The sequence below is a fragment of the Canis aureus genome, chromosome 30, assembly GCF_053574225.1.
Source record: "Canis aureus isolate CA01 chromosome 30, VMU_Caureus_v.1.0, whole genome shotgun sequence".
Taxonomy (NCBI): Eukaryota; Metazoa; Chordata; class Mammalia; order Carnivora; family Canidae; genus Canis; species Canis aureus.
In genome coordinates this window covers 38,882,909-38,909,807 of record NC_135640.1, presented here as the reverse complement: position 1 = coordinate 38,909,807, position 26,899 = coordinate 38,882,909, and the positions used below count along the sequence as shown (strand labels likewise).

Sequence of the window (26,899 nt, the reverse complement as noted above, 5' to 3'; positions counted from 1 at the left end):
GCGTTCGCCTTTGTGAGCACATCCACCAGCTGAGAGCATCACACACTGTATCATAAAAGGCACGCAGCAAGCCATAACCCTGCACGTATCCCGGCCACTCTACAGACGGAATGCTGACTCACTCTGTCTCAAATTAAAGGCTCTGTGAGCTTTATCCACTGGCTCTGCACAGTCTCACATGTTGCCACTGAAAAAGGCCAGCTATGCCGGTGGCCCCTAAAGCTTTCTGGGTTCTGCATGAGAAAGGTATCTATTCACAGAGGCCTTACAACTCAAAATGGAAACTTTCCAGACTTTAGAGGCATGACGTCCTTTCTGTCTCCGGGGGGGGGGGGGGCGGGGGGGAAGCAAAAGTCAGTAAATTGCAGTTAAATCTCTTCTTACTGCCAAAAGAATGAACATGTTGTGGGCTATTAAAAGAAAGCCTTGCTTCCATTAGATCATGAGCCAATTGTAATGCATGGTTCATGGAGCAGTGGTTTTTCTCGGAGCAGCGGGCAGATGTTGTGTGGCCTGTCAGTGTGCAGACAGGTGTACAGGTGATTTAACAGACTGAATGAGGTAAGGACCGCCGTTTGCTGGCTCATCATTTCACATTGGCCTGATTATGTAATGGAAGTACGTCACTGATTCAACTAAACTGTATGCTTTTATCTACAACCCAAAGGATCTGCAAAGGACAATATGTTGCATGAAATATGTCTTGATTTTATGGTGTTAAAGTCCCAGATTTACATTTTGTGTAAGGAGACTGACCAGAAAGGGCAAGAGAGAAGGAAATAAAGAAAGAAAGAGAAATCACATTAACCCAGAGAGGGAGCCCCGCACCCTGTCAGCAGGATAGAAATACGGGAGCTGTGGGAGGACGGAGCTGGAAACTCATTCAGGGTCACAGGACAACTGACAGAAGTAAAATATGCACTAAGTGGAGAGAGGAGACAGTGGGGAGAACAGTGCTGGGGCTTTGGTGGCAAGACAGCCGTTTTAGACTCTCAAACTCTTAAAGGTCTGGGGCATGTTGGTGACCTACTGGACCTGGATATTGTTTGCCTAATTATTGTATAAACAACACTTCTATGACATTCCCCTTCTGTTGAATAAAATAAACAACACAACTTTACCTTTTTATGTTAGCCGTACCCTTCACCATAGAAAAGATTCAAATTTTTAAAGTTTCAAGTCTAGTGAAGGTTCCCTGTGGCCCACTGAATGTAGACCAAGAGCCATAGGTCTCATGAGGCCATTCAGTATTGGCTGCAGGCTGTCACCCCCACCTTGCCCCTGTTACAACAGGCCATTCACGTGCCCACAGCTGGCGTCCCCCTCCTCCTTTGCTGTCATTGCCAACACCATTGGTAACACTCCCCCCCCGCCCCGTCCTGTGCTGCATGACTCTCTGTGAAGATGTGTGCTGCATCTCCAAAATGTAAGTAATTGTCTGAGCCTCTATGGGACCCTCACTCTTGGGGACAGCTCAGTGAGGCCCCCATCACATGGGTTCTATCTTCTGTTTGCCTGCACCTCTTCTGTTGTTCTGTGACCTGCTTAAGATCAGGGAGTATTGTTCATCTCTGGTCCCCAATGGCTGGCATGTTGGCATAAATGAAAGAATGAATGAATGAACAAATGATCGGGTGAGGACATCTGCGAGTTGAGAATGATGAGGTCCACAGCACAAGTGTTCCAAATCACAGTAGCCTCTGAAGCATTAGGTCTTTCAGACACGGCTGTAGAGAAGGTACCCAGCTTTGAGGAACTCTGAACCCCAGGCTGTAATATTCTCTCATCCTCCAGTGAAGTTCCCCGGAGCCTACTCTGGTGGGTGCCCAAAGCTGTGATCACCACTCAGGCGAGCACACAGATGAACCACTTTACATATGGCTTTCTACTGTAATTTATCGAAAAATAAATGACAGTAATGGTTCAAAAAATTTGTGATAAGTGTCAGAGGAAATGGCCCTCTGCATGTCACATCCAATGTCAGCCTTCAGGAGGACGTCCAAGATCCAGTGCCATATTAAATTGGGCTTTTAATACCTTTATGCCTTTGGAGTGAAATAAAAATGCTGAACAGTGCCTTGACAGGAACTTGAGAGATAACATAAGTGGTTCTAAATAAATAAAAAGGAAGTAAATGATAATAAAGATTCATGTTCTAGCTCTTGTTCCTCCTCTTTGAAAAATAGAAGGGTTTGCATAAGCAAATACAATTTCTTGTCGTTTTTGTAGGGATTATTTCAGAATCAGAAAGAATATGGGGGTGCCTGGGTGGCTCAGTCAGTTAGGTGTCTGACTCCTGATTTCATCTGAAGTCATGATCTCAGGGTTGTGAGATCGAGCCCCGTGTTGGGCTTGGCGCTCAGTGGAGAGTCTGCTCATCCCTTTCCCTCTGCTCCCTGCTTCTCATCTCAAATAAATAAACAAAATCTTAAAAAATCAGCAACAATACTTAAAGTTACTGATTATTGATGATATATCTGTTTACATACATGTAAATTGTAAAACTAAAGGAGAATTCTTTGATTTTTCAGAAAATTATGGTCTATTTCCTTAAGTGTCAAAATATTGATAGAACAAGCCTCTTTTGAACAGTGTCTGCCACTTTCTCTTCTGCTCAGTCTCAGAATCAATGTATCCCATTTTATTACAAATGAAGGGCAGTTTGCTTGCTATTTGCATGTGGTCATAACATAAAACCTTAAGTATCCGAAATATTTAACATTACTAAGTATCTCAAAACATTTCTAAAGAGGATGCAATTTAAGGCAGAGATTTTTTTTCCTATTGATGTAAATATTTCCTTTTGTTTTAGATGAGGAGTCTTTTTTAGAGCCATACACTATCCCAAAACTATGAAATTCTCAATTGTTTAAATATTCCAGTGCTAAAAATGGTTGTCCGACTGATGACTCCGGAGAAAGTCCTGAAAATGATTTTGCCACTTTCTGGCCGCTCTATATCAAACCGTCTGGCTGGATTTTATTTAAAATGAGCAATGTTGCCAAAGGATACCTATTTCCATAAAATTTGAACATTGCATATTTAGGGATTTAATTAAATTTAAGTAATCCAAAGACTACTTTTAACTAAAACACCACATCTGCACAATCCCCAGTAATTCCAGCTAATTGAGGCATCATTGCAATATGTTATGTTTCCCAGATGAGCTCTTACAGTGGGAAAGTGGCTTAGCTTGTCATTTAAAAACAGAACTGCATTATTGCCAGTGACCTTCATCATAATGATTTAATAAACTGCAGGCTCCTCTTGACTCCTGCATCTAAATCCCTCTACCCCCCAAAAAATAAATAAATAAAAATAAAAATAAAAATAAAAATAAATAAATAAAAATAAATAAATAAATAAATCCCTCTACCCAGGAAATGGCATGCCACATTGGAAGAGGACTGTCTTCTAGAATAGTATTTCCTGGCTGGGATCCCTGGGAAAGCAGTCTTTCTGAGTTTTTGCCCCCAGCCAGGCATGGTACTCAACTTTGCATACATTATGCCATTAGATCTGTGCACTGGGTATACCGGGTTTTGTACAAACTCCTGACATTGGAGGGATTTGCCTGAAATCTGGGGGCTTCGGACTGTCAGACTGAGGACCCTCCGAGGTTTTCTGACCAGTTTCTAAGCAACCGATAAGCTAAGGTACATGAAGTGCCAAGATTGTGGCTTGCGCTTAGTAAGTTCAACCAATATTAGTTTCTTGTCCTGTTCCTTCTAACTTCATGTTATAAATTTTACTCAACTTTAATATTAGAGAAAATAGGAAAAAAATGTAATTTCTCCCTCCTCTTTCTTTCCAAATGTAAACTTAACCTTGGCATAGCTGGAGTAGTAGGTCAACATCCCTTTTTCCAACAGCCGTTGAAACTCAAAAGGGTTGGCTTGAAATTAATTTTATTTCATTCCTTGACTCTCACTTTAATCCTCAGGCTAGGAAAAATTACAAAATTTACATTTCTTAATCAATTTGTTCTAGGGCTGGATTTACAGCAGCTTTATTAAAAAATCCCAGTGACCAACATGTCTTACAAATATTTAAGGAACCGTCAGACCTTCTCATATTAACACGGCAGCCTCTTTCCCCTCTAACAAGAGAAGAAAAATTCAAACTGATTTCAAAACCTCTTGGTCATCCACATATCCGAGGAGTATTCTCTCTCCTGACAGTTGACTAGCTCTATGAGAGTAGAGGGCATATTTTTATTTTGTTTGTTTTGTTTTTGTTTGGTCACTATATCCCCAGAAGTATATTTAAATATTTGTTAAATGAATACACGAGGTATTTATTTTGTTTACATTCATGTTAAAATATTCATATCAAGAGGGGCTACCTTTTCTTTTGGAAACCCTCCGATTCAATTCCCATCTTTTTTGTGCATGTATAAAATATACAAATCCCTTTAATAAAAGCATTCATTGCTTATTTGCCTCATTTGACATATATTCCTCATCTCTCTCCATCTATCCCTTGGATTAGCCCTCCTGGTTTAGCCATGTGACTGGCTTTCACCAGTGACCCTAGTTATCTCTCCCAGAGCAGAGCCAGCCTGCCCAAAGGGTCCTGGCTGGCCTCCCAACCTAAGCAGGCAATTCTCCTGGTTCCCAACCCCTGAGGACAGAAAAAGGATGCTGGCCACCTTTCCAAAGGCTGCTCAGCCGCCAGGAGTGTGGGTCCAGGTCTGACACCAGGCATGCTGGAGAGGTTGGCTTGGACTCAGCATAGGAGGCACATCCCAGTGTAGCGCTCCAGCTAATTGACCCTGACAGGACACAAATTGGGCTTGGACGAAGAACTAGGACCCAGGCCATCTCTATCCATCAGCTGGAAGTCCTTTCAGATGGTTTGTTCTGAAAGCTTCACACTGAGCCTGGATGAAGCTGACAATGCAAGACGTCAGAGAGCAGGCACTTCCGTGATTCTGTTTCAGAGCTGTTAGATTCTAAACTGCTAGGTTACAATGAGTCAGGAGGCATGGATGGTATTTTTGCCTTGACAGAGAACATATTGTCAAAATGCAAATAAGAACAATGTGTAAGAATTGTGAGGTCATAACTAAAAGAGCATTCTGGACGTTTACTGGTAACCAGTCATGGGTCTTTCTTTGTCTGATACATCAACATCACATTTTACAAGTGAATTACATCCTAAAGTTGGGACATCAGGAAAAAAGTTGCTCATGATTGAATAATATTGAAGATTACTTATTAAGTACACTGTGCATAATTTTTGCTATGAAATCTTATGGGGATATATATATGAATATATAATACTTTCAGTGAAAAATGAAGAGTATATACAAAAATATCACTGGACAACACTTCATTATGCATTGAGTAGGATCAACATAAGTTAAAAGTATCTACAAGTTACACATAATAAGAATATATAATATAATATATAAAATAATATAAAAAGTACTGGAGTAGACTTCAGGAAAAAAATTTTTTTGCGATTTTATTTATTTATTTGGCAGAGAATGAGAGAGCACAATCAGGTGGAGGGTCAGAGGGAGAAGGAGAAACAGGCTCCTTGCTGACCAGGGAGCCTGACATAGGGCTTGATCCCAGGACCATGGGATTGTGACCTGAGCTGAAGGCAGATGCTTAACCTACTGAGCCACTCAGGTGCCCCTAGACTTTAGGAAAATTAGATATTACTCCCATTTCTACACCTAATAGAAATGACCCCAAGCAAGTTAGTCTTTACTGAAACTCAAACCCTTTTACACTAGTTCTGTTCCAAAAATGCCTGAGTATTATGTTCCCCACTCATCTCTCAGCACTGACTGGGTAACAGAGAGGATGAAGGACATCAGGGCACTGTAGCATCTCTAGGTTGGGCCCTTGAATGACAGTCTTCATTTTGATCTTCATCCTGGATGCTGGCACCCTGGTGGCTCTGGATGACACAGCCCTTCCTGCTAACAGTACACCCCAGTAAATGTAAATATTGTGAAATTTGTCTGACAAAAATAAATAAATAAATAAAAATTTTATTTTAAATAATTGATTAATTCCTAATAGTTGATGGGCAGGTAGTGATTTTAAGAAAAATACTCATAAAACGGTCTCAGGTGTAGTTTTACTCGTTCTCATGAAATGCTAACTCCATTTTAAACAGAACAAACCAGAAATTCAAGTTATAGTGAATTTGGAGCGAAGTATTATAAATGAGCTGATTGGCATCCATCAAGTGAGCAAGTGAGTAGAAACACAATATTTTATGTGCCTCCTTTTCCTAGAGAGCACTCATTAAGCCATTTTGCTGATAACACATTTCTCATCAAAGAAATCAAATAAGGTAGATAAGTTAGTAAATGAGCACAGGTGTTAGAAGGAAAAATCAAACGAATAAAGGAAAACATGTCCAACCAAGAATGTCATAGACCTCAGATGACACCTGTTACATCATGGACCTGTCTCCTAAGGCAAAGGAAGAAATCTGATGTTGCCTTTATCATTTAAAACCAGGCTGGACAAAGTTCTTTGTGGTCTGTTTCAGGAAGAACTCCAGCCAGGACAGCATGAGCCAGTTGCTGTAGGACACTTCTCTGCATCTAGTTTCCACATTCTGTTTTCATGGTAACATGAAACAGAACAGAAAAAACACAACGTATGCTTTCAGATTCATTTCACCAATACAAATGCATTTAAGTTAATGCACTAAGATGTAATGAACTAACTCTACCTCAGGGTAACCTCCCATAATTTTTTTATTTTATTTTTTTAAGATTTTATTTATTCATTCATGACAGACACAGAGAGAGAGGCAGAGACACAGGCAGAGGGAGAAGCAGGCTCCATGCAGGGAGCCCAATGCGGAACTCGATCCCAGGACCCCAGGGTCACGCCCTGAGCCGAAGGCAGATGCTCAACCACTGAGCCACCCAGGTGTCCCCCATAATTTTTTTAAAAGCCAGCTCCTCTTTGTATTAAAATCTTTGAAAACTAGTTTTACATTCTTGTGACTCTTGCGATGCATTCCTCCCGTGAGCACATTCTTTTGAAAATTTTAACTTCTGCTGTGAAATAAAAGTGCCGTGTGCTTAGGGTAATCGTAGGAATATAGGAAACTAAACAATTCTACCTTTTAAAGATATATTGTCATTTTTGTTTTTCCCTGAAAGTTACAATCTGAAGCTGGCAATGAGCCCCATTTTTTATATAAATAACAGAAGAAATCAGGAGGCATATTGCTATGAATGTCTGGAAGTCATCCAAGAGAGGAAGGTATGAGGGCAGAGAATGAGCAGTGTCACCCCCGGGGCTCTGTACAGGACCTGAGGCTCTCTCTGCATTTGGGCTTGTGTCAGGCACATCCCCTCTCTGAGAACCAGAGTGCTCCCTGGGGTATCTCATGTCCAGGATAGCATGTTTCTGAAAGAAGAACCTATCCTATTGGACATTCCCTCAATGCTCTTCTCCTCCATTATCCATTCATGAGTGTTCACGCCTGAAATCCCTTCAGTTGGGGCTAAAGCTTTTCATTACCCAAGCACAGATAAGAGACAAAGGTAAATAGCTCCATGGAAACAATGCCACTCTCGGCTTCAATCATGACATAAAGTGTACATGGTAGATAGTAAATCCATGACCAAAAGTCTGCCGTTGATGCAGGCCTTGCGGGTCTTCTTCTGATAGAACAGGGGTTAGAACTTTGCCATCCCAGCAAGAATTGCACTACAGCCATCAAGCACCCAGCCCAAACCCTGGCCTCCATCTGACTCTGCGCTCATGGAGGTGCCTCGCCTTCCACCTTTGCTGACCTCCCACCTACCCCACCTCCAACCCCAGCCCGCCCCAGGAATTTCTACCCTGCACCCTACTCGTTGATTCAGTCTACAACACTGTGTCCTACCTCCTTAGCTAAGGGCCATATAGAAGACATGGCCAAATAGACTTGGCCCTGGGACCATAAGTTTGTCAACCATGCTTTACTGAACATGACAACACCCGGGAAGCGGCCACGGGCAATTGGAATACGTCACAAAGAGCTTCCTGTTACTTGGCTCTTTGAACAGAGAGTTAAAGCACCAACGGGCTCTTTCCAGGCGTGAAGTTAAAGCCTTCCTTTCATTCAGCAGTTCCTTCTGAACTTCAGATCTTCTTCGGTCCTTCAGGACAGACCTTACCCTTCAGAAGTTACAAAGACAATGACAGCAGCAACTCTTCATACCACTGAGGCAGGCCATTCCTTTACAAAGACTCTAATACTTTTGAAAACACTGCCTTTTGCGCTTGGTTAGCAGATCTGGACCAGCTGTGCCCCCCAGATCTCCATGGCCACCCTGCCATCCCCCACGTAGTAAAAGCTACTGTAGGTTGTGTCCTTCAGTCTGCATAGGAGGCACCAAGTCTTTTCAGATCACTCAGCTACCACTAAACAGTTGGGATCCCAGCCTTATGCTCACAGACTAGTATACATCCTTCTTGGCATCCTAACCCAAACCGCTTTCCCTCCACATCCCTATTGCCTGCACAGTGTCTAGACATACAGGTGAGACTGTCTCCCAAAACTACACAGTCTCCAGGTGCATTCTTTCCTGGCTGGGCCCTGCCTACACCTCTTGTTGGCCTGTGGAAAGGTCTTCCTCCCACTGTCTCCCTGCTCTTTCCTTGCCCCGAACCTGGGCACCTCCACTCTCTGCATTACTTCTCTCCATTGTACTCCACCCCCAGACTCTGGGACACTATGGGCCATCACTCTTCTGGCCAACTCTGTCTCTCAGAAACATCGAGACATCTAGAGGCTCTGAACATTAAATATGAGATATTCAGGAGACCAGCTCTCAGAGCTGCTACATATAACACCAGGTAGGGTCTATGTATGTGCTATGAATTCCTTTGTTAGGTCTTTGGCAGAAACCACTGGATAAGGCTTTAAGGCTGCTGAGAAATGCTGGTGTGTGGTTACCAGACAGTGTGGGATGCAAAGAACAGAGAAATTCAGAAACAAGAGGACGCCCAGCAAGAGTAGCTCTTCCACATGTTGGTTGGTTGGCTGGTTGGTTGGTTGGATGAATGAATGAATGAATGAATGAATAAAGTGAGAGCCACCCCACACTTTAGAAATTAAATAAAGTCCTGTTATGTAATAGTTAACCTCAATTTCATCCCATAAAATTGTGAGAGCCTGTTTCTATAATTCTACATGTGTTTTCCAAGCACACGCTTGGCTGCCGCCTCCACCCCAGCTGCCAGATCTGACTAGAACACAGTGACTACCAGCTTTGAGTCAACTTCTTGGCCTCTCACTAGTGTGCATCTTTCAAAGCTCCATCATTCCTCCTTAATTTCTCAGACCTGGGCTCAGTAGCTGCTGTGTTCTGAGCACGTCTCATGGTCAGATCATCCGTCCACTTTATTTCATAACATGTGGCCCCTCACTCTGTCCTGGCCGCTCAGTGGACAGTCGCCGTGCATGCCCCTCAGAGGAGACCTATGGTGTGGCCTTTGTATTTAGTGCAGCCCGAAGGGCAGGTCCAGGAGTGCAAACATGCTCCAGCGCAATGATGGGAGCACCCTCCACTCCGGCGCCGCTTCCTCAGAACCCACCATCCATGCACCTGCAGCAGCTGCTCCACCAGGGCTCCATCCAGCAAGGCAGCTGTTCCTCCCCCAACCGGGCCCCCCCCGCAGCACAGCCCCTTCACTGCTGTGCCACTCATAGGACCATGAAGGTCTGTTAGTCATTGCATTTGTTCCTTTTTGTTCTGAAAAAAAAAAGACCAGGAAGACGGGTTATTAGTGACCTGAAAAATTGGAAACGTGCAATTGTTGCTTTGGACTACGTCATCCATCCTAAGTGAGGCCGATACTCAACCTTGTAATGACGCCCCAAGATGGTAACCGTGGTTCTCAGACTTGAGCGTGCACCAGAATCCCCCGGGGGTTTCCCTAGCTTCCTGCACACCACCACCCACCACCTTCTATGCCCACCCCCACGGTCACCGCTGAAACCTTCTGAAGGCTCACTTGGAGCTATTCCTTCTAGTGGCATCTCCAGTTATCTCGCCCGAGTGCTGTGGGGCAGGCTGATTGCATGCCTGTGAGGCTGTCCCTCCGCAGCAACGGCTGCTCTTCCTAGAGGCTCAGATGAAGTGCCCCTTCTCTGGGAATCTTTCTGCCACAAGGGGAAAAGGCACCTGCCCCTTTCCCCTTCCATACTACCCTGTGCCAGCCCTCCGCCCTGCAAGCGCCGTGTTCTACTTTCATCACAGGTTCACTTTCAGGCCTCCCCTTGCAGAGGACAGGCACCTGTGCAGACTGCTCACTTGAACGCATCCTGTTCCCTGAGCCGGCTTACCAAGTAGCTGCTATTTATGTTGGGGAACAGGGACGGGGGTGGAGGGAGTACACAGAGATAAGAAAGACAGTCCACAACCCCCTGTAATAAAAGGGGAATGAGGACAGGTTACATTTTAAGTGAATTTGGAGGAACCTGAGAGGAAAATGTTCAATTCATTTTTCACCTGAGTTACTCAACATGACCGAGTAATATGGTGGGTGTTCTTGGAGTGCAGGAACCTGCAGTCGAGGTTTGTGCTCTCCCGGTTGGTCAGCGGGCAAATCCTGGCATTGAGCACAGTCCATTCACCTGTGCTGGGCAGGGGGGAGGGAAGTGTGCCAGAAACAGGACCTGGCCGGTGGCTTCCTAAAGAAGAGATGGCCTGTTCTAATCACTCAGGTCCTTGATGGTGCTGTGAGCGTTCCCACACCCCTGTTTTTACCGACTTTTTAAAGACCTCTGTATCCACCACAGGCAGCTCCAAGGCTCATTTGGACGGACACATGCAATGCAGGCAATGGCACACCACGCACATACACTGATGTGGTGCTGCTGTTGTCATGGAGATCAAAAGAGACAGTTTCTTAAAGGGAGTGGGAGTTGGGGGGTGGGGGGCAGAGGCTGGTGGAAGGACATTTGGAAGGGATGAAAGAAGGCTGTTTAGAGAGACTACAGGAGGAAAAAAAAATGCCAGGGCTAGACAGGGGAGAGAGCACCCCAGATGGCAGATCAATGAGACAAATGGAAAGAAACCAGGCTCATTACCGGATCCAAAGGTAAATGAAAGGAAGAGTAGTATTCAACACAGAAAAATAATTAACCCCTACATGGGAAACACAATAGTGGATAGAGAAGGGCTTTTCTCAGAACTGTAGTCCCCTCGAAGGGGCTTGAGAGAAGATAGAAACAGAACATGCGTGAATCAGAGTGGTCTGTAAATAGCAGCATCTTCCAGCAAAGAAAGGGCCTCAGATTGTTGAATTCAGTGACACACAGTGAACTTTAGACTTTCCTTCTTTTTTTCTTTTTTTCTTTTTTTCTTTTTTCCATTCACTTACCCTCCAAAGTCTTCCTTTATTAAGTATTAAGAGGACTGGTTGCCAAGTGAGATTTGCTGTCAATCTGTGAGTCTGGCTTAAATGATCCTTATTCTAAAAAACATGTAACCCATGAGCTGCCCGGAACAAGTGAACAAACTCTAGAATCACTGTTTTAAAAAGGAAAAGAAAAAGGATGACATTGTCCAAGTAAGTTGGCTCTCCAGGTGCTATTTTCTTCCCTTGATGGGGTCTGAGAAATGAAGCTGGACCCCTCTAAGTCGTGCCTGTGTCTCTCATCCTGACACATGAGCCGCCATGCTGAGCGACCACATGGAAGCCAGCTCTCAATTTGGGTCTGAGTCGCACGGTACCCCTGAGAGATCCTTCTGTATTGGCTAGTCCAGGCCTCTGACCAACAGCTACATCATGGGCCTGGAGTCTGGGCATCTCTTCTATCTTCAAACTGTTCTCATTAGCCCTGTACCCAGATTATAAACCTGCAACTGACGTCATTTCTACCCATCACTATTTTTGTGCCCCATATATGCTCAAAACCATTCTCTTCTGCATCTACAGTAACATTTTCTGAGAATGCCCACTGTGCTGAAGGCCTGTTTTGGACAAGTGAGTGGGTGAGATTTCAAACCTATCTGTGAGAATCCTTAGGCACTTGGAGCTTGCAATCAAGTCCTCGGAAAGCAGACATTCAATATGGAATAGTGGCGACAGGAAAGGATGGAAGTGGTCAGTTGTTGCCGAGCTGATGGTGAATCAGTGTGTGCAGGCGGAGGCTGGAGGATAGAGAACTCCTTGGATGCAGGCAGTTGAAGGAAGCAGATGAGCTGGAAGTTGAGCTGGCTATGAAGAATGCGTTGGGCTTTGATAGAGGAGGAAGAAAGGCAGTCTCTGATGAGGCCTTTCATGAGATGGGAAAACACAAGAAAGTTGGGACTTCCATGCTTGTTGAAGCAGCCAGAGAGAATCCTAGGTCACCAGGGAACATCCAAGGGACATTTCCCTGGAAAGACTGCGGCCAGGCTTAAATCTCACAATGGTTACTGCTGAGATGTGGGGAGAAGGGGTCGTGATTGAAGTGGTTTCTTAGGACATTAGCTGTCTCCGGTATCTGCAACCCAGATTCAAAGTATCTTCAGGATCTCTACCAGATTTCCTCTTTTTCTTTTCTTCCTACTCCACTATTAATTTCATTCATTTAGTTTCATGAAACAAATAATTATTTTTGACCCATTGTGTCAGTCACAATTTGATGCTGTTTAACGGCTAGAGAATTGTATTCTAAAACTGTCTTCCCCACTAGGATCTCTCCCTTACACACACCTACCTTTATCCCAGGTAAGTGCGTACTCCAGGGCACAGATGTTTAAAGCATCATCTAAAACCCGTTTTAAGTAAAAGATACCCATGGGATGACATGAGGCCCATTGCCAGACTACTCCATACACCCTGTCACCGCTGGTTTCTTGTCCATTCAAGTCAGTCTCCAGGGTCACTCTCAAAACCCTTTGCAATTTGTGCCACAGTCCCTAAAATTCCCTATACTGAATGTATAAAACTCCTCTATTTATGTACTTTTAAAAAGAAATCTGAGTTTTCAGTATGTTCTCAAGGATTTCTTTAATGTAAACACATCCCTAAGTAGAAATCTGTCCAGCCGACAAAATAATAATAAAACTTAAACTTTGCCTGACATAGTTAGAATTTTGACTTGTTTTTGTGCACAAAAACAATACTTTCTCTTCATGTGATTTGTTAAATGTTTCTTTGGTTAAAAGGAAATCATAATTAAGCCAGTTAGAATGTATTCTCACCCGTGGGAGGGGAAAAAAGAAGTCTTCTCCACCCTACGTGTGCAACCAGATCAAATCATTAATCCCCCAAACCCAAGATGCTAGGAGTCAGCAAGCAGTCCCTCTCCTTGTGGAAGATTTAACTACATTAGCTGCTGCTCTATGTGAACATTTTCTTTTTTTTTTTAATTTTTTTATGTGAACATTTTCTGATGGGCATTTGCATCTACCCCCTTCACTTGCTTCTTGACCTGATGCCATAACCACCACACTGTGATCCTTAGTAGGATCTTAACCCTATACAGGGAGCCAGTTGAAAAACTAGAATATTTAATGGGCATAAACTAATCTTAAAAAAGATATAGCATTTATATTTGGGTCACTGTATTTAAAATTTAAAAACTATGTGAAATAAGAAAAATGTCATGATACCCGGGTGACTTAGTGGTTGAGCATCTGCCTTTGGCTCAGGTCGTGATCCCAGGGTCATGGGATGGAGTCCTGCATCAGGTTCCCCTCCCCACAGGGAGCCTGCTTCTCCCTCTACCTGTGTCTCTGCTTCTCTCTCTCTGTGTCTCACAAATAAATAAAGAAAATCTTTAAAACTAAATACATAAAAATATCTGTTTTAAATTTGACTTATAGATAAGTCTTGCGGGGAAATAAATTTTATTAATTATATGGCATAAATGCAAATTCAGTGGTTGTGGTAAAACAATTTCCATGGAATTCAAATTTTCAAAATCTGAGATATTTTTTGAAATTTTTTTGTTAATTTTTTAAGATTTTATTTATTTACTCATGAGAGACACAGAGAGAGACAGAGACACAGGCAGAAGGAGAAGCAGGCTCCCTGCGGGGAGCCCGATATGGAACTTGATCCCAGGACACCAGGACCACGCCCTGGGCCCAAGGCAGGTGCTCAACCACCGAGCCACCCAGGTACCCCCCAAATCTAAGATCTTTAGATCTGATTTCATACAAAGTGAAAAGTCATAGCTCATCACTGGAAAAACAAGATTGCATAGAGATTTGCTTGCATAGAGATTGCATAGAGAAAAGCCGTCATGTCAGGGTGTAACAGTGCCAACTTGACGCAGAAAGTAATGATTTACGGGACTGTTTCATGGATCCCCACTGGACCCGTGTACATGCGTGAAGTCAGACTGGTTGTTGAAAGCAGTTCCAATCCAAGAAAACCAGAAATGAAGAAGCTTGCTTTTAAGAATGTGAGTTTCCTGCTCCTGTACAGCTCAGACCAACAAACACCCAAACACAGCGGGCGCCATCTGATCCCCGGGGGTGGGCGGGGGGCATATTAGGCAATGCATAAATATTGGCTGAAATTCATTAGTGCTGCCTGGAGCCTCCTTCTGCTGCCCCCTGTGTGGACCCGCTGGCTCGAATCGTGCCCATCCGGCAGCCCTGCCCTGTCTGTTAGCCGCTCCCGATCCTCAGGGCTGTGTGCCGGGCACCCTCCACTCCCCCCGCTGTTTCTGCAGGCCCCCCGCACCCTGCCCACCTCCCAGTCGCCGGCCCTGGCCACGCTTCCAAGCCCACGGGGCAGCCTCTTCCAACCGCTGAGTTTGCCACTGCCTGGCTGTCCGCGCCTTCACTGCCCGGAGCCGGACGCTTGCACACTCGAGACTCTCTGTGGTTTCCTAGGGGTTAACCCCCTTCCAGATGGGCGCCTGGTGCTTCCCGGGCAGAGGAAGCCTTTCCTGGCTCTGAGAGATCCAAATCCATGGTTTGCGGTGAAACACAGACACACACGTCCATACACACATGTGCTCACACACATGCACACAGACAACACACATGCACACTTGCATAGTACACTCATGTGCTCACACACATGCACACACAGATGTAACACACATGCACACTTGCATACATATACTCACGTACTCACATGCACACTTGCATACATACACTCACATACTCACACACATGCACACACAGACGTAACACACATGCACACTTGCATACATATACTCACATACTCGCACACATGCACACAGACATAACACACATGCACACTTGCATACATATACTCACGTACTCACATGCACATGTGCATACATACACTCACATACTCGCACACATGCACACAGACATAACACACATGCACACTTGCATACGTACACTCACATGCTCACACACATGCACACACAGATGTAACACACATGCACACTTGCATACATACACTCACGTACTCATACACATGCACACACAGACGTAACACATGCACACTTGCATACATACACTCATGTACTCACACATCCACACACAGACATAAGACCTATGCACACTTGCTCACCCACTCACGTATTACACACATGCACACACAGACAGCACACATATACACGTGCTCATACACACATACACACGTATTCACACATGCACACTTGCTCAGTCACATACACACAGACACAACACACATACACATGTTCATACACTCACATACACACATGCACACAGATACGACACACATATACACATGCTCACACACTCATATACATATACACATGTACTCACAAATGCACACACAGACAACACATTACACACATACATATATATGTACTCACACACATGCACACAGAGACAGAACACACATACACACTTGCTCACACACATACACCCATGTCACAGACATAACACACACATACACATCTGCACATGTACTCACAAATGCACAGACACAACACACTTGCTCACACACATACATACATGCACTCGCACACAGCCATAACACACTCATGCATTCACACTTGCACACACACATACCTCTTGACTGCCTGAAAGTCTACAAAACATTTATTAACTTTAGAGCATTGCTGCTGTGTTATACTTGAAAAGTTTCTTTTAAAAGTCCAAGATACCGGCTAAAGTATTCTGTCTTTGACTGAGAAGACCCTTTGTCCTTAGCAGAGAGCAGCTGACTATAGCCTCACCCCTGCCCCATTTAGATCACCATGAAATGATTCCAAAATCATTTCTGCCTTCATGTCAGTGGCAGACTCCTTCCACATGCAGCTTTCAACTGGAAACAACTCTATTCTGGAACGTTCCATTAGAGTGTAAGCTCCACAAGGGCAGGGACCCTTTTGTAAAAAATCATTCCTGCTCCCCCCTCACCTCGAACAAGCTGGCAGAGTAGCTCTAACTCAGGAGATTTTGCTGGTGAGGTGTGAAGAGCAGTGTCCCTGGATGATGGCCGGTGTCCCTGAGGCAACATGAATGCCCCCGGTGTTTCAGTCTTCCCAAGGGAGAGCACCTGGCCAACAGCAAGCTGTGCCTGGGTTCATGGCTAGCAGCCCTGACTCTACGCCCACTAGGACACCTCCTGCTACTATTTCCATGACCATCTCACTTTATTCTGCTTCCCTGAGAGGCAGTGGGTGCTGCTTCCCGTCCTGGTGTTGCTCGAGAATTCCTTACTGTCTGCTTTTCTTTTCCTCCTTAGGCTCCCAAGAAACATTTGCAAAATGGGATTATCCGTGGCTACCAAATAGGTTACCGCGAGTACAGCACTGGGGGCAACTTCCAATTCAACATTATCAGTATTGACACCACTGGGGACAGTGAGATCTACACCCTCGACAACCTCAATAAGTTCACCCAGTACGGCCTGGTGGTGCAGGCCTGCAACCGGGCCGGGACGGGACCTTCTTCTCAGGAAATCATCACCACCACCCTCGAGGATGGTAGGTTCTGGTGGCCGCCGCTCGCGCCTCTCCTTCCTCAGAGGTTTGCTGATGTCCCTCTGGCCCCCCACAGCCTGGCTCGTGCTGGCTGTGCAGTGACAAAAGTGCCAGGCCTGGGGGATGGGGGTTCCAGGAAAGTGTGTCTTAATTCCCTCGCCGGCTGCACAGAGTGGGCCTCGCCTTTGACAGAGCTTGATTGCAAAGCCCAAATCCGTTCCCTCTGCAGCATCTCATTTATTCCAAGCACGAGATTTGGGCTTTTCTCCGAGTGCATCCAAGTCTCTCCCTAGGACTGCAGAAGCCTGACCAGAATGTGGAAATCTGATTTTCTAAGAATTTCTCCAAATCATGTTAAAGAGGAGAACCAACCTTTCCTCCCTTCCTTCCTTCCTTCCTTCCTTCCTTCCTTCCTTCCTTCCTTCCTTCCTTCCTTCCTTCCTTCCTTTTTTCCTTTTTTCCTTCCTTCCATCCTTCCTTTCTTTCCAATGCTTTCTATTTTCAAGCACTCTGGAGAAGAGCAAGGAATGAGCAGGTTTCCTGGAGCAAATCTCACAGTGACCGAGCGCCGCCTAGTGACCACGAGGAATTAATTCACCTTCTCCCATGACGTGCAGGATCCTGTGCTTGAAAAGCAAAGGAGAGCCCTGTGTCCAGAGACCCCACGTTAGGGGCAGAGATAAGATACCTGCTTCATTGCAGCACTGCGTGTAGATTTTAAGGCAGCCAGTTTGCACCACAATGACCTCGTGTGCAGTTAGCCAGGTGATCATAGGTTTGAGGGGGCACAGGGTGACTTGCCTCCATAATCTGTGACCATTTTTACAGGGAGAGAAGCCTTAGAAAACCAGAAACCTGAACACTGGGTTTTCTGTCCAGCATCATGATCTCTGCCATCATGATCACATCTGCCTTGGTTTTCACCTCAGTGCTCATTCTTCATTGGTGTGTGTGGTTCTGCTGTTATTTGGTCTCTTCTCTGAGCCCCAGCATTCAAGATCTGCATAAACTCGATGTGAAAAACAAGCAGCCCCCATTGTGCCCATTTGCTCTCTTTCCTCCAGCAGAGGGTGACAGTTTTGCAAGAGGGGCTGACCGGGGTGGGGGTGGTGAGTAAGCTACGACTTCGTGTCTGCTTTTCAACACCTTTCAATAGCTAGGCTTCCGATTTATGTGCCGGATAGCACGAAATACAGAGGGCATAGTCCTCCATAAAGCAAATGTAACTTCCAACAGTCACAAGAGTGGTAAAGGCCTTTTACGCCTGCCCTGAGATCAGAAGTGTTCTCCACTCAGTCCCGGGACAGCCTTCTTCAACATGAGCCAGTTAAACTGGAAAGAGAGACTAGGACAGATGTGCAAACTCATGTTACCTTATAGAGTTATCATACTATTTGTATAGGGAAGTGGAACTCACCTTTTCTCCCTAATTTTGTGGATTGAGTATGACTTTTTTCTTTTGCTTGCATATCGACGTGTTAAACTAATATTGCCTATTCGGTATTGCTTTGCCACTTAAACCACCCGCAGTTATTACAGACTCTAATTATTTAATTTCAGTGCCGAGTTACCCCCCTGAAAATGTCCAAGCCATAGCAACATCGCCAGAGAGCATATCCATATCCTGGTCCACGCTTTCCAAGGAAGCCTTGAATGGAATTCTCCAGGGGTTCAGAGTCATTTACTGGGCCAACCTGATGGATGGAGGTAAGAGGATGAAAACAAGGCATATGAGTTTGCCCCAAAGGATGCCTGGTGGGATTAGCAGAGCCCCGCTCCTAATATGGGTTTCAGGGTGTGGAGGGCACATCTTTATCAATGGACAATTGCCCACTCTCCCCATGTCTCTCTCTTCTTACCTGTCATGTTATGTGCTCACAGGTGTATTCAGCTGCTTGAAGCATCATGTATCCTCAAAAAAGCAATTTGAGGCATCGGAGAGGGGTGGCATTTGAGATATGTAGGCATAGATGTGCTTTCCTAGAGGAGTATCTATGCAGAGCCTCTGCAGGCCACACCAAGATCTAGAAAGTTCTATGTGATGTGTATCCTAAAAGGTTGACCTCTTCCAATTTCCTGATAAAACTCAGCAGGGAAACTTGCTCAGTCCCTGGAGTTGACCCATGAGAGGGTTCAGGAGCACCTCGCCAGGAGTATTGTTATTCCTCGAGAGGAGCCATTCAATCCCAGACCCTCTGTTTTGTCTCCTTCTGTCTTGTTCTCCTCCGTCCCCTCTTTCTGTTTCTCTTTCTTCCTTCTTGCTTCTCTGTTTGTTTGTTTGTTTCAAGTTATAGGACAAAATCTTTCTGTCTGTTTGGGCAAGAATGAGTGAGAGTGTCATCCTCTCAGTTCGTGGAGAGATTAGGGCCAGAAGTTTCTCAGGGAGAGTGTGTCTGAGGGTGGTGATGCCTTTCAGGTGGTGGGTGCTCCTGAACCAGACTGAGCCCCCCTCTGTGAGCAGGATAGGAACACCCCCCCTACTGCGGCCTGCACAGGGAAGCTGTGAAGGTCGGCTCACTGCCTGCATCCCAACACCTGCGTAGCCCACACCCCCTTTCCTGTCCCCAGGTACCTCCTGCACCCCTGCTCCGGGGGCCGTGCCTCACCTCCCGCCTGGGCTTTCTTTCAACCCCTCTGACTGCATGTGGCCTCCTGGTGCATGCTCACTTCTGAGTTTGGGCAAACACAGCCAGAGGCCCAGGTATGTCCCACCCCTGTTCGGGCCACTTGAGTCTGCTCTCCAAGCAGGTGGCTGTCCCCACCCAGGTAAACAGAACACATAGGGCTCTAATAATGGCCAGAACAAAGGAAGAAAGACACTTAGCTAAATAAGCTTCATCTGCTAAACAAAGAGCAGTTTTTGGAGGCTTCCACCTGCTTCTCAAGGCTGAGGACCAGACCTGGTTCCTCTTGATGCTGAGTGTAGCTCCTCACCCAGCACCCAGCAACTAGAGCCATTCTGTAAAGATTCACTGGCTTGACCCGAGGCAGACACGTTAACTGAGCACCTACCCTGTGCTGGGCTCATGCTGGACACAGAGGATGCAGCGTCTGCCCTCTTGGGTGTTTGAGACCAGTGAGCAAGGGACAATCACGTGAATGTAGAGCCGCAAGCCCAATAACGCACAGCCAGCCCCAGAGACGGACAGACCTACATAGACAATTCTTTGGCAGCTCCACCCTCTTGTGCCCCCAAAAAGCCTGTACACACCCCAGAGACATAAAGACTACAGCAATGAAAATTGGTAAAATGTCCCTCTTATTGACCCGATACCAGGCTATATCACTGTGTGTGTTTTATTCTGGTTTCTCCTCCGCGTCTTGAATGAGGTGAAACCAAACACCTTACTTAGCTCACTCACCTAGAGGCAACGTGACACTGAAATTGTTCTGTTGTTCTTGTTGGAAATATTTCCCGAATCCAGTGGCGGCTCCTCATCTGTGTCATCCGTACCTTCACACATCACTCATACTTGCTAATGCTGCCCACCAACACCTGAGCTGTACGGAGGGTAACGTGGTTAATGCAGTTCTTCGGACTCGATGCTTTCAAAGCTTTAAAAACTTGAATATTCAAAAACACGGAAGTCTTCACATAAGGCTGCTCAGAAATGCATACAGTTCCTAAAGATCCTCTGCTCACTGTAGGAAGATCCGAGTGATGTGCTTAATGCCTGGTGCAGGAGTCCTACATGTAGTCTCTAAACGGTGAGAAAGAAACCCGTGGAGACATAAGCCTGCTATGAACGCTCTCGCCTCACCTGCTACTTATAAAAAGTGACAGGTATGAATTAGCAGGTAATTCCATGGGATTACTGGAAGCTTCCACGGAGACTCCACAGGCTGCCACCCTGAGGTTCCCACCGACGGAAAACATGTGACTGTGTAAAGGACTGGACCCACTGATCCCGAGAAAACACCACACATACACTCTCACACTGACACACACACACATTCAGACACGCATTCAAGGACACACACACACAGACTCACACACCCTCACACATAATCCCCTCACGCTCACAGACCCACATGCAACCCTCACACATGCATCCCCTTACGCTCACAGACCCACACAGAACCTTCACACATGCATCCCCTCATGCTCACACTTACACACAACCTTTACACATACATCCCCTCATGCTCACAGACCCACACACAACCATCACACATGCATCCCCTTACGCTCACAGATCCACATACAACCCTCACACATACATCCCCTCAGGCTCACAGACTTATACACAATCCTCACACATACATCCCCTCACGCTCACAGACTTATATACAACCCTCACACATGCATCCTCTCATGCTCATAGGTACACACTCACAGGCATACACATCCAGATTCACATACAACCCTCACACATGCATACAGTCACTCTCACAGACACACATGCTCAGACTCACACATACATCTGCTCATGCACACTCATAGGCACACACACTCACAGAGTCACACACAACCCTACACGCACATCCACTCACTTTCACAGGCACACACTCACAGCCTGAGAGACACAGATTGTTACTACCACTATGATTAGCAATTGCCTCAAATACGTATGTAGCAAAGCGTTTTGTCATTATTAATGGGGTCTATAAAAGTGGCTAATAGGGCAGGCTCACCATACAATATCTTGATGAAATTTCTGAGAATTTTATCATAATCTGAAAGGTCAATACTTTTCAAGGCCTGACAAAGCCATTCATCCGTGATTGCTAGACTATTGTCTACTTTGAAGGCACATCACCATCTGAATCTGAACTATTCATCATTTCTTCTGTGTTTCCCCAAGATGACGCGGTGCCTCTGAAGCGAGTCAGCATTTAGTGCTAACTGGATGTTTGCTTTGGTGGTGGGCCAGTTGGCAGTACTTTAGAAATGTCATTTGCACCCCTCTTTTTTGCCTTGAGACCCTTTGAGAATGAGGAAAGGTATGAATACGTAAAATAATTTGTTTCAAAACAGAAAGTTAAAAAATTTGTAGTAGAAGTAATATGTCTAAATTTACTTTATATATTCATTTCACATTATTTTATTCATGGTTTCAACTGAACATCATTCTTTAGTTCCTGTTTTTTTTTTTTTTTAATAACCCCATGGAGGCTGTAAAAGGTAGATGATAGAAATCCTGCTTAAGCCATAAAAAAAAAAAAAAGCCCTAAAGAATGGCAAATGAAGCATGATGTTTTGATTGGGCTTTTTGTCATAATTTTTCTATTTTCTTTTCTATTTTCTCCATATCTGCTAAGCATCAAGTATCTGCCAGCCAGGAAAATGCCCCTCCATCAGTAAGAGCAGAGTGCACAAGAGCTGCCTGGACCATCAGGAAGCTCTGGGGGGTAATCATGAGTGGGGGTTCTGACTCCAGTGGTATTCCTGGTTCATGAATAAATCAGCTCATCAAAGCAATATGAACCCCAAGATGAGTAAACATCCAAGTGTTCATTCTGATCCGTATCGGGCTTCATGAGTAGATGGAATTCTTCTGTGTTGATTGTTGTTTTCTTTAAACAGAGGGGATGGTCCACTTCCTTTTGTCCCTTGTAGCCACCCTCTTCCTCATCACTGTGTCTTATCCAAGAACTGCCCTGATGAATCAGCACCATTTCCTCCGGCAGCAAAGGACTGGCGCCTACTTTCTCCTGGAGGGAGAAATCTCTGGGCCCTTCTTAAAGATAAATACTTAAAAACAAAAGCAAAAACCCAGAGTCCCCAGAGGTCAAATGATTTAGACAAAGCATCATAACTAGCTGCTGGCACGCAGCCCTGTGGAACCCTGTTTTCCCTGGTGTGCGTGTGTGTGTGTGTGTGTGTGTGTGTGTGATCTTTGACCCAATGTAGAAATTCCTAAATATGAGAAGATCTTGCTGAGATCTATACTTAAATTTCTTCTATTTTCACTTGAGTTTTTTATCCTAATCCACTTGATCCATATTAGATCTATTCAGGAAAATGAACATCATAAGCAGATAATATAATGCAAAGAGCCCTGGTGGTCAGTGGTGGACCCCCCCCCCCCCACTTCAGAAGGGAGACTTCCTAACCCATCAGGCCTGACGACTGTCCACCTTCTAAACGTGCAGCGACCCCACACATGAGCAAATGTGTTTTTACTTTCGAAAACCATCTCTTGAGGCTTCCAAATTGTGGCCCCAAAAAGTCTTTACCCTTTGACCCCAGGCCAAAGACACCTTCTGGGGACCACCTTCCTTGCCTGAAGCCTGTAGGCATGGTGTGCTGGTTAAATAAGTTAGCATTTGAGCCCAGAACGATGCTGACCCTTAAGTGAGCATGCAAGTGGCTGTCTGTACCAAGGCAAGAGGGAGAGAAGCTGACAGACAGCCCTACCTCTCGCTAACTGTATGCACAGGTGGCCTTTACTATAGCCAGCCACCCAATGAGGAATCCCTCCTGGACCTGCTCCCTGTCAGTCCCCTTAGTAACTGGGCACACAGGCTTGCAGGCAGTGTCAACACTCTGCGGATAGTTGTGCCCGGGGGTGAGCAGTCCTCACGCCTCTCTCTCCTGCTCCAGCTGCTCTGTAGGTGGCTCATTTCAAAATCCAGAACACCCATGGAGGCATTTAACACCTCACTGTAAGTTTTCTCAAATTGCCCTGTCTCATATGCCTAAGATGGGAGAGCATAACATTCCGTCTTTGAATATTATTAGCTGATCCCACTCCAGAAATTGAAGCATTTTTAGCTAATGCCAAGTTTCTGACACATCAGCATGTCACTTCAGCAAGGATGCTGGGGGGGGGGGGTTCACTCCAGGTAAGAGGAGCAGTTTGCTGAGCCACCTCATCTCAGTTCAGATACCCAAGAGCCTAGGTACTTTAGAAATACACGGACATTAGGGTTTGTTATTTTTAACAGAAAAACAAAACTCAACTTGCAGAAGTTTCATTTTTTTTTAATTTAAATTCAATTAGCCAACAAATACTACATCATTAGTTTCAGATGTAGTCTTCAGTTATTCATCAGTTGGTTATAACACCCAGTGCTCATCCCATCAAGTGCCCCCCTCAGTGCCGATCACCCAGTCACCTCATCCCCCCACCCACCTCCCCTTCTGCATCCCTTTGTTTGTTTCCTAGAGTTAGGCGTCTCTCATGTTTCCCCTCCCTCTAATTTTGCCCACTCAATTCCCCTCCTTTCCCTTATAACCCCTTTCACTATTTCTTATAGTCCCCATATGAGTGAAACCATATGATAATTGTCTTTCTCCGATTGACTTATTTCACTCAGCATAATATCCTCCAGTCCTATCCACATTGGTGTAAATGGTAGGTATTCATCCTTTCTGATGGCTGAGTAATATTTTATATATAGACCACATCCTCTTTATCCATTCATCTGCTGATGAGCATCTTGGCTCCTTCCAGTCATTTCTTGATCAGCAATTAAAGATGCACCTGCAGGGATGCCTGGCTGGCTCAGTGGCGGAGCATCTGCCTTTGGCTCAGAGTGTGACCCCGGGGTCATGGGATCAAGTCCTGCATCAGGCTCCCCACAGGGACCCTGCTTCTCCCTCTGCCTGTGTCTCTGCCTCTCTCTGTGTGTCTCTCATGAATAAATAAATAAAACCTTTAAAAAAAAAAAAAGGAAGAAATGCACCGCAGAATGAGCCCTGCAGTCCCAAGCTCCCCGGGTCCAGCAGCGGTGTGTGTGGTGGGGGGCACGCTGGATTGGCGGCTGGGGGACTTGGGTCCCAGTAGTTGGTGTTGGGTTTTCACACCTAACTCGGAGTGAATTGCTCTGCTTTTCAGACCAACCTTCTGTCCGGTGTCCTGTGGCCATTCAGTGTGAATGAGTCCCTTCGAGGGACTTCAGGGTGTGGAGGCTGAAGAACGAGCCTCAGGGATGGACAGCGGGCACAGGGTGCTCACAGCCAGTCACCAGATCGTGTTCTCTTGTCCTCCCTCCAGAACTGGGCGAGATTAAAAATGTCACCACGACGCAGCCTTCTCTAGAGCTGGACGGGCTGGAGAAGTACACCAACTACAGCATCCAGGTGCTGGCCTTCACCCGCGCCGGGGACGGCGTCAGGAGTGAGCAGATCTTCACTCGGACCAAAGAGGATGGTGAGGGACGGGGCAAATGTGGGGCGGATGCCAGGGGACCTGCAGGGCCCCACCGAGCGACAGCACCTGGGGCAGAAGCTATTGTTGGGAGGGCCGGGTCCTAGGGCCTGATGTCCCTTCATCGGGCTAACCTTGACTTCACTCCGGGCAAACCATCTGCTGTCCTCCCAAAATATTCCAGCACAACTGAGACCATCTACCCCATGTCGCTTTTGCTCGATGTATCCATCGTCCATCCTCCCTCCCAGAATTTTTCTTCTTTTTAAAATTTTTTTGGCAGAGTATTATTTAACTGAAAATGCCTTTTATGGCAGAGGTGTAACACACATCCTACCATCAGAATAATCCCAGTGACTCCAGCTGTCAGTATATAGGCTCAGAGTAGTTCCATCCTCCACTGTAAAATTACCTAACGGTCTAAGTCATGTTATTCTACACCAGCTTTAGAATCACCTTAGTTTGAGGGCTTCATGTTGATTTTTTAAAATTTCTTAGAGGAATTCATAACAACTTAGTAACATTTTAAATTGCAGCTCACTTTGGTTCAGACCATTAATTTTTGCTGTGCCATGTCAGCAAAATGGTTGTATAACTTGGTTGTACGACTATTTCCCAAACCTGCAAAAACTATATGGCAAGTGTTGGTGGGGGGAGGTGTTGTATTATTCTAAGGGAAACTCTGAGGTGCCATATCTGAGTCTGTTAATTTTTTTTTACATTTTATATATATATTTTTTATTGAAGTTCAATTTGCCAACATATAGTATCACACCAGTGCTCCTCAATGCCCATCACCCAGTCACCCCATGCCCCCACCTGCCTCCCTGAACCTGTTAAGTTCTGATAAATATAGCAAAGTGAGAAAAGCCGTCTCCACCTTAAACAACTGGTATTAAATGATACCCATGTGGGACTCTCCAAATCAGAGCACAGAATTATACAAAATTGGGTTGAGATGAGATAACAGTGCCCCTAAATTCTGTGCAGATTTTGGCTCCACACCTTCTGTCTTCTTTCTAGGATTCTGCTCCCAGGAAGCTGGGCAGAGCACAGTGGGGGGAAGTGCTACCCATTCTTATGACCTCCCATTGCTTATTGCTTATGCAACCTCCTTCACTACACAGAGTACCAAACACACAATGGTTCCACCCATATCCATCCTCTGGAAGCAAAGCTGGGGATCCAGGCTCAGAGATCTGACCCCTGACAAGGCTTCTCTGACACCCATAGCATACTATGTCCCATCCTACTCTCTGCCCTCACCTCTGCAGACCCAGCCCTCCCTCCTCCCCCAACTGGTCTCTTCCATCTACTCTCACACATTATTCTCCTTGTCTCTGGAGCCCTTCTTGCTTCATTGGGGGTGCACACAAATTCATCCTCATTGGCTTTAGCTTTTCCAGAACACACAATTAATTCTTCCCAGGAATGTGCAGGTATCGGCCCATTCTGATCAAAGAAATTAGGCTATTTAGGGAAATCTAAAGGCAAAATGAAATGCCATTAAAAAGTATGGAGAGACCTACAAATTTATGCCCTAAGTGAAGGTGGTCATAATTTAGTTTCTAAAAATGCCATAAACAACGAGCCATGTCGAGATGCTGGCTCTGTTACTTGCTGCCCAGGGTACTTTGGGCACCTTACCTAACCTCTGAACTGAACTCACGTACAAAAGTGCCATCATAATCAGACTGCACAGAGTTAAGATATAAAAAGTCAAGTGATGTGTGCAAACACCTAACTTGACACATAGTGGGTTGGTTCCTGACACTAGATATTTGATTATTTGATCTCCACTCCTTCAGAGTGGGGGTGGCACATTCTTTTGCATTGCTAAGCAATAACACAAATGTCACTGGAATTATTATTTAAAGAGCAAATTGATCCGCAACATAAATTTTGACACCTGCAATTTTCAGATGAATGTACAGAAATCCATTAAGAAG

The 26,899-nt window shown here is 45.3% G+C and overlaps 1 protein-coding gene across 3 annotated transcripts in view; it reads left to right on the top strand.

Moving 5' to 3' along the window:
• DSCAM (DS cell adhesion molecule) overlaps nucleotides 1-26,899 on the top strand; it is a 732,790-nt gene that overhangs the window by 615,113 nt on the left and 90,778 nt on the right. For 2 of the 3 annotated variants that reach the window (XM_077879265.1, XM_077879266.1), the window contains exons 17-19: nucleotides 16,617-16,857; nucleotides 18,415-18,561; nucleotides 24,798-24,953. In XM_077879265.1, the coding sequence (XP_077735391.1) occupies nucleotides 16,617-16,857; nucleotides 18,415-18,561; nucleotides 24,798-24,953 (544 nt within the window). Of the gene's footprint in view, nucleotides 1-16,616; nucleotides 16,858-18,414; nucleotides 18,562-24,797; nucleotides 24,954-26,899 lie in introns of those variants that run through there. The other variant, XM_077879267.1, reaches the window with a different exon arrangement.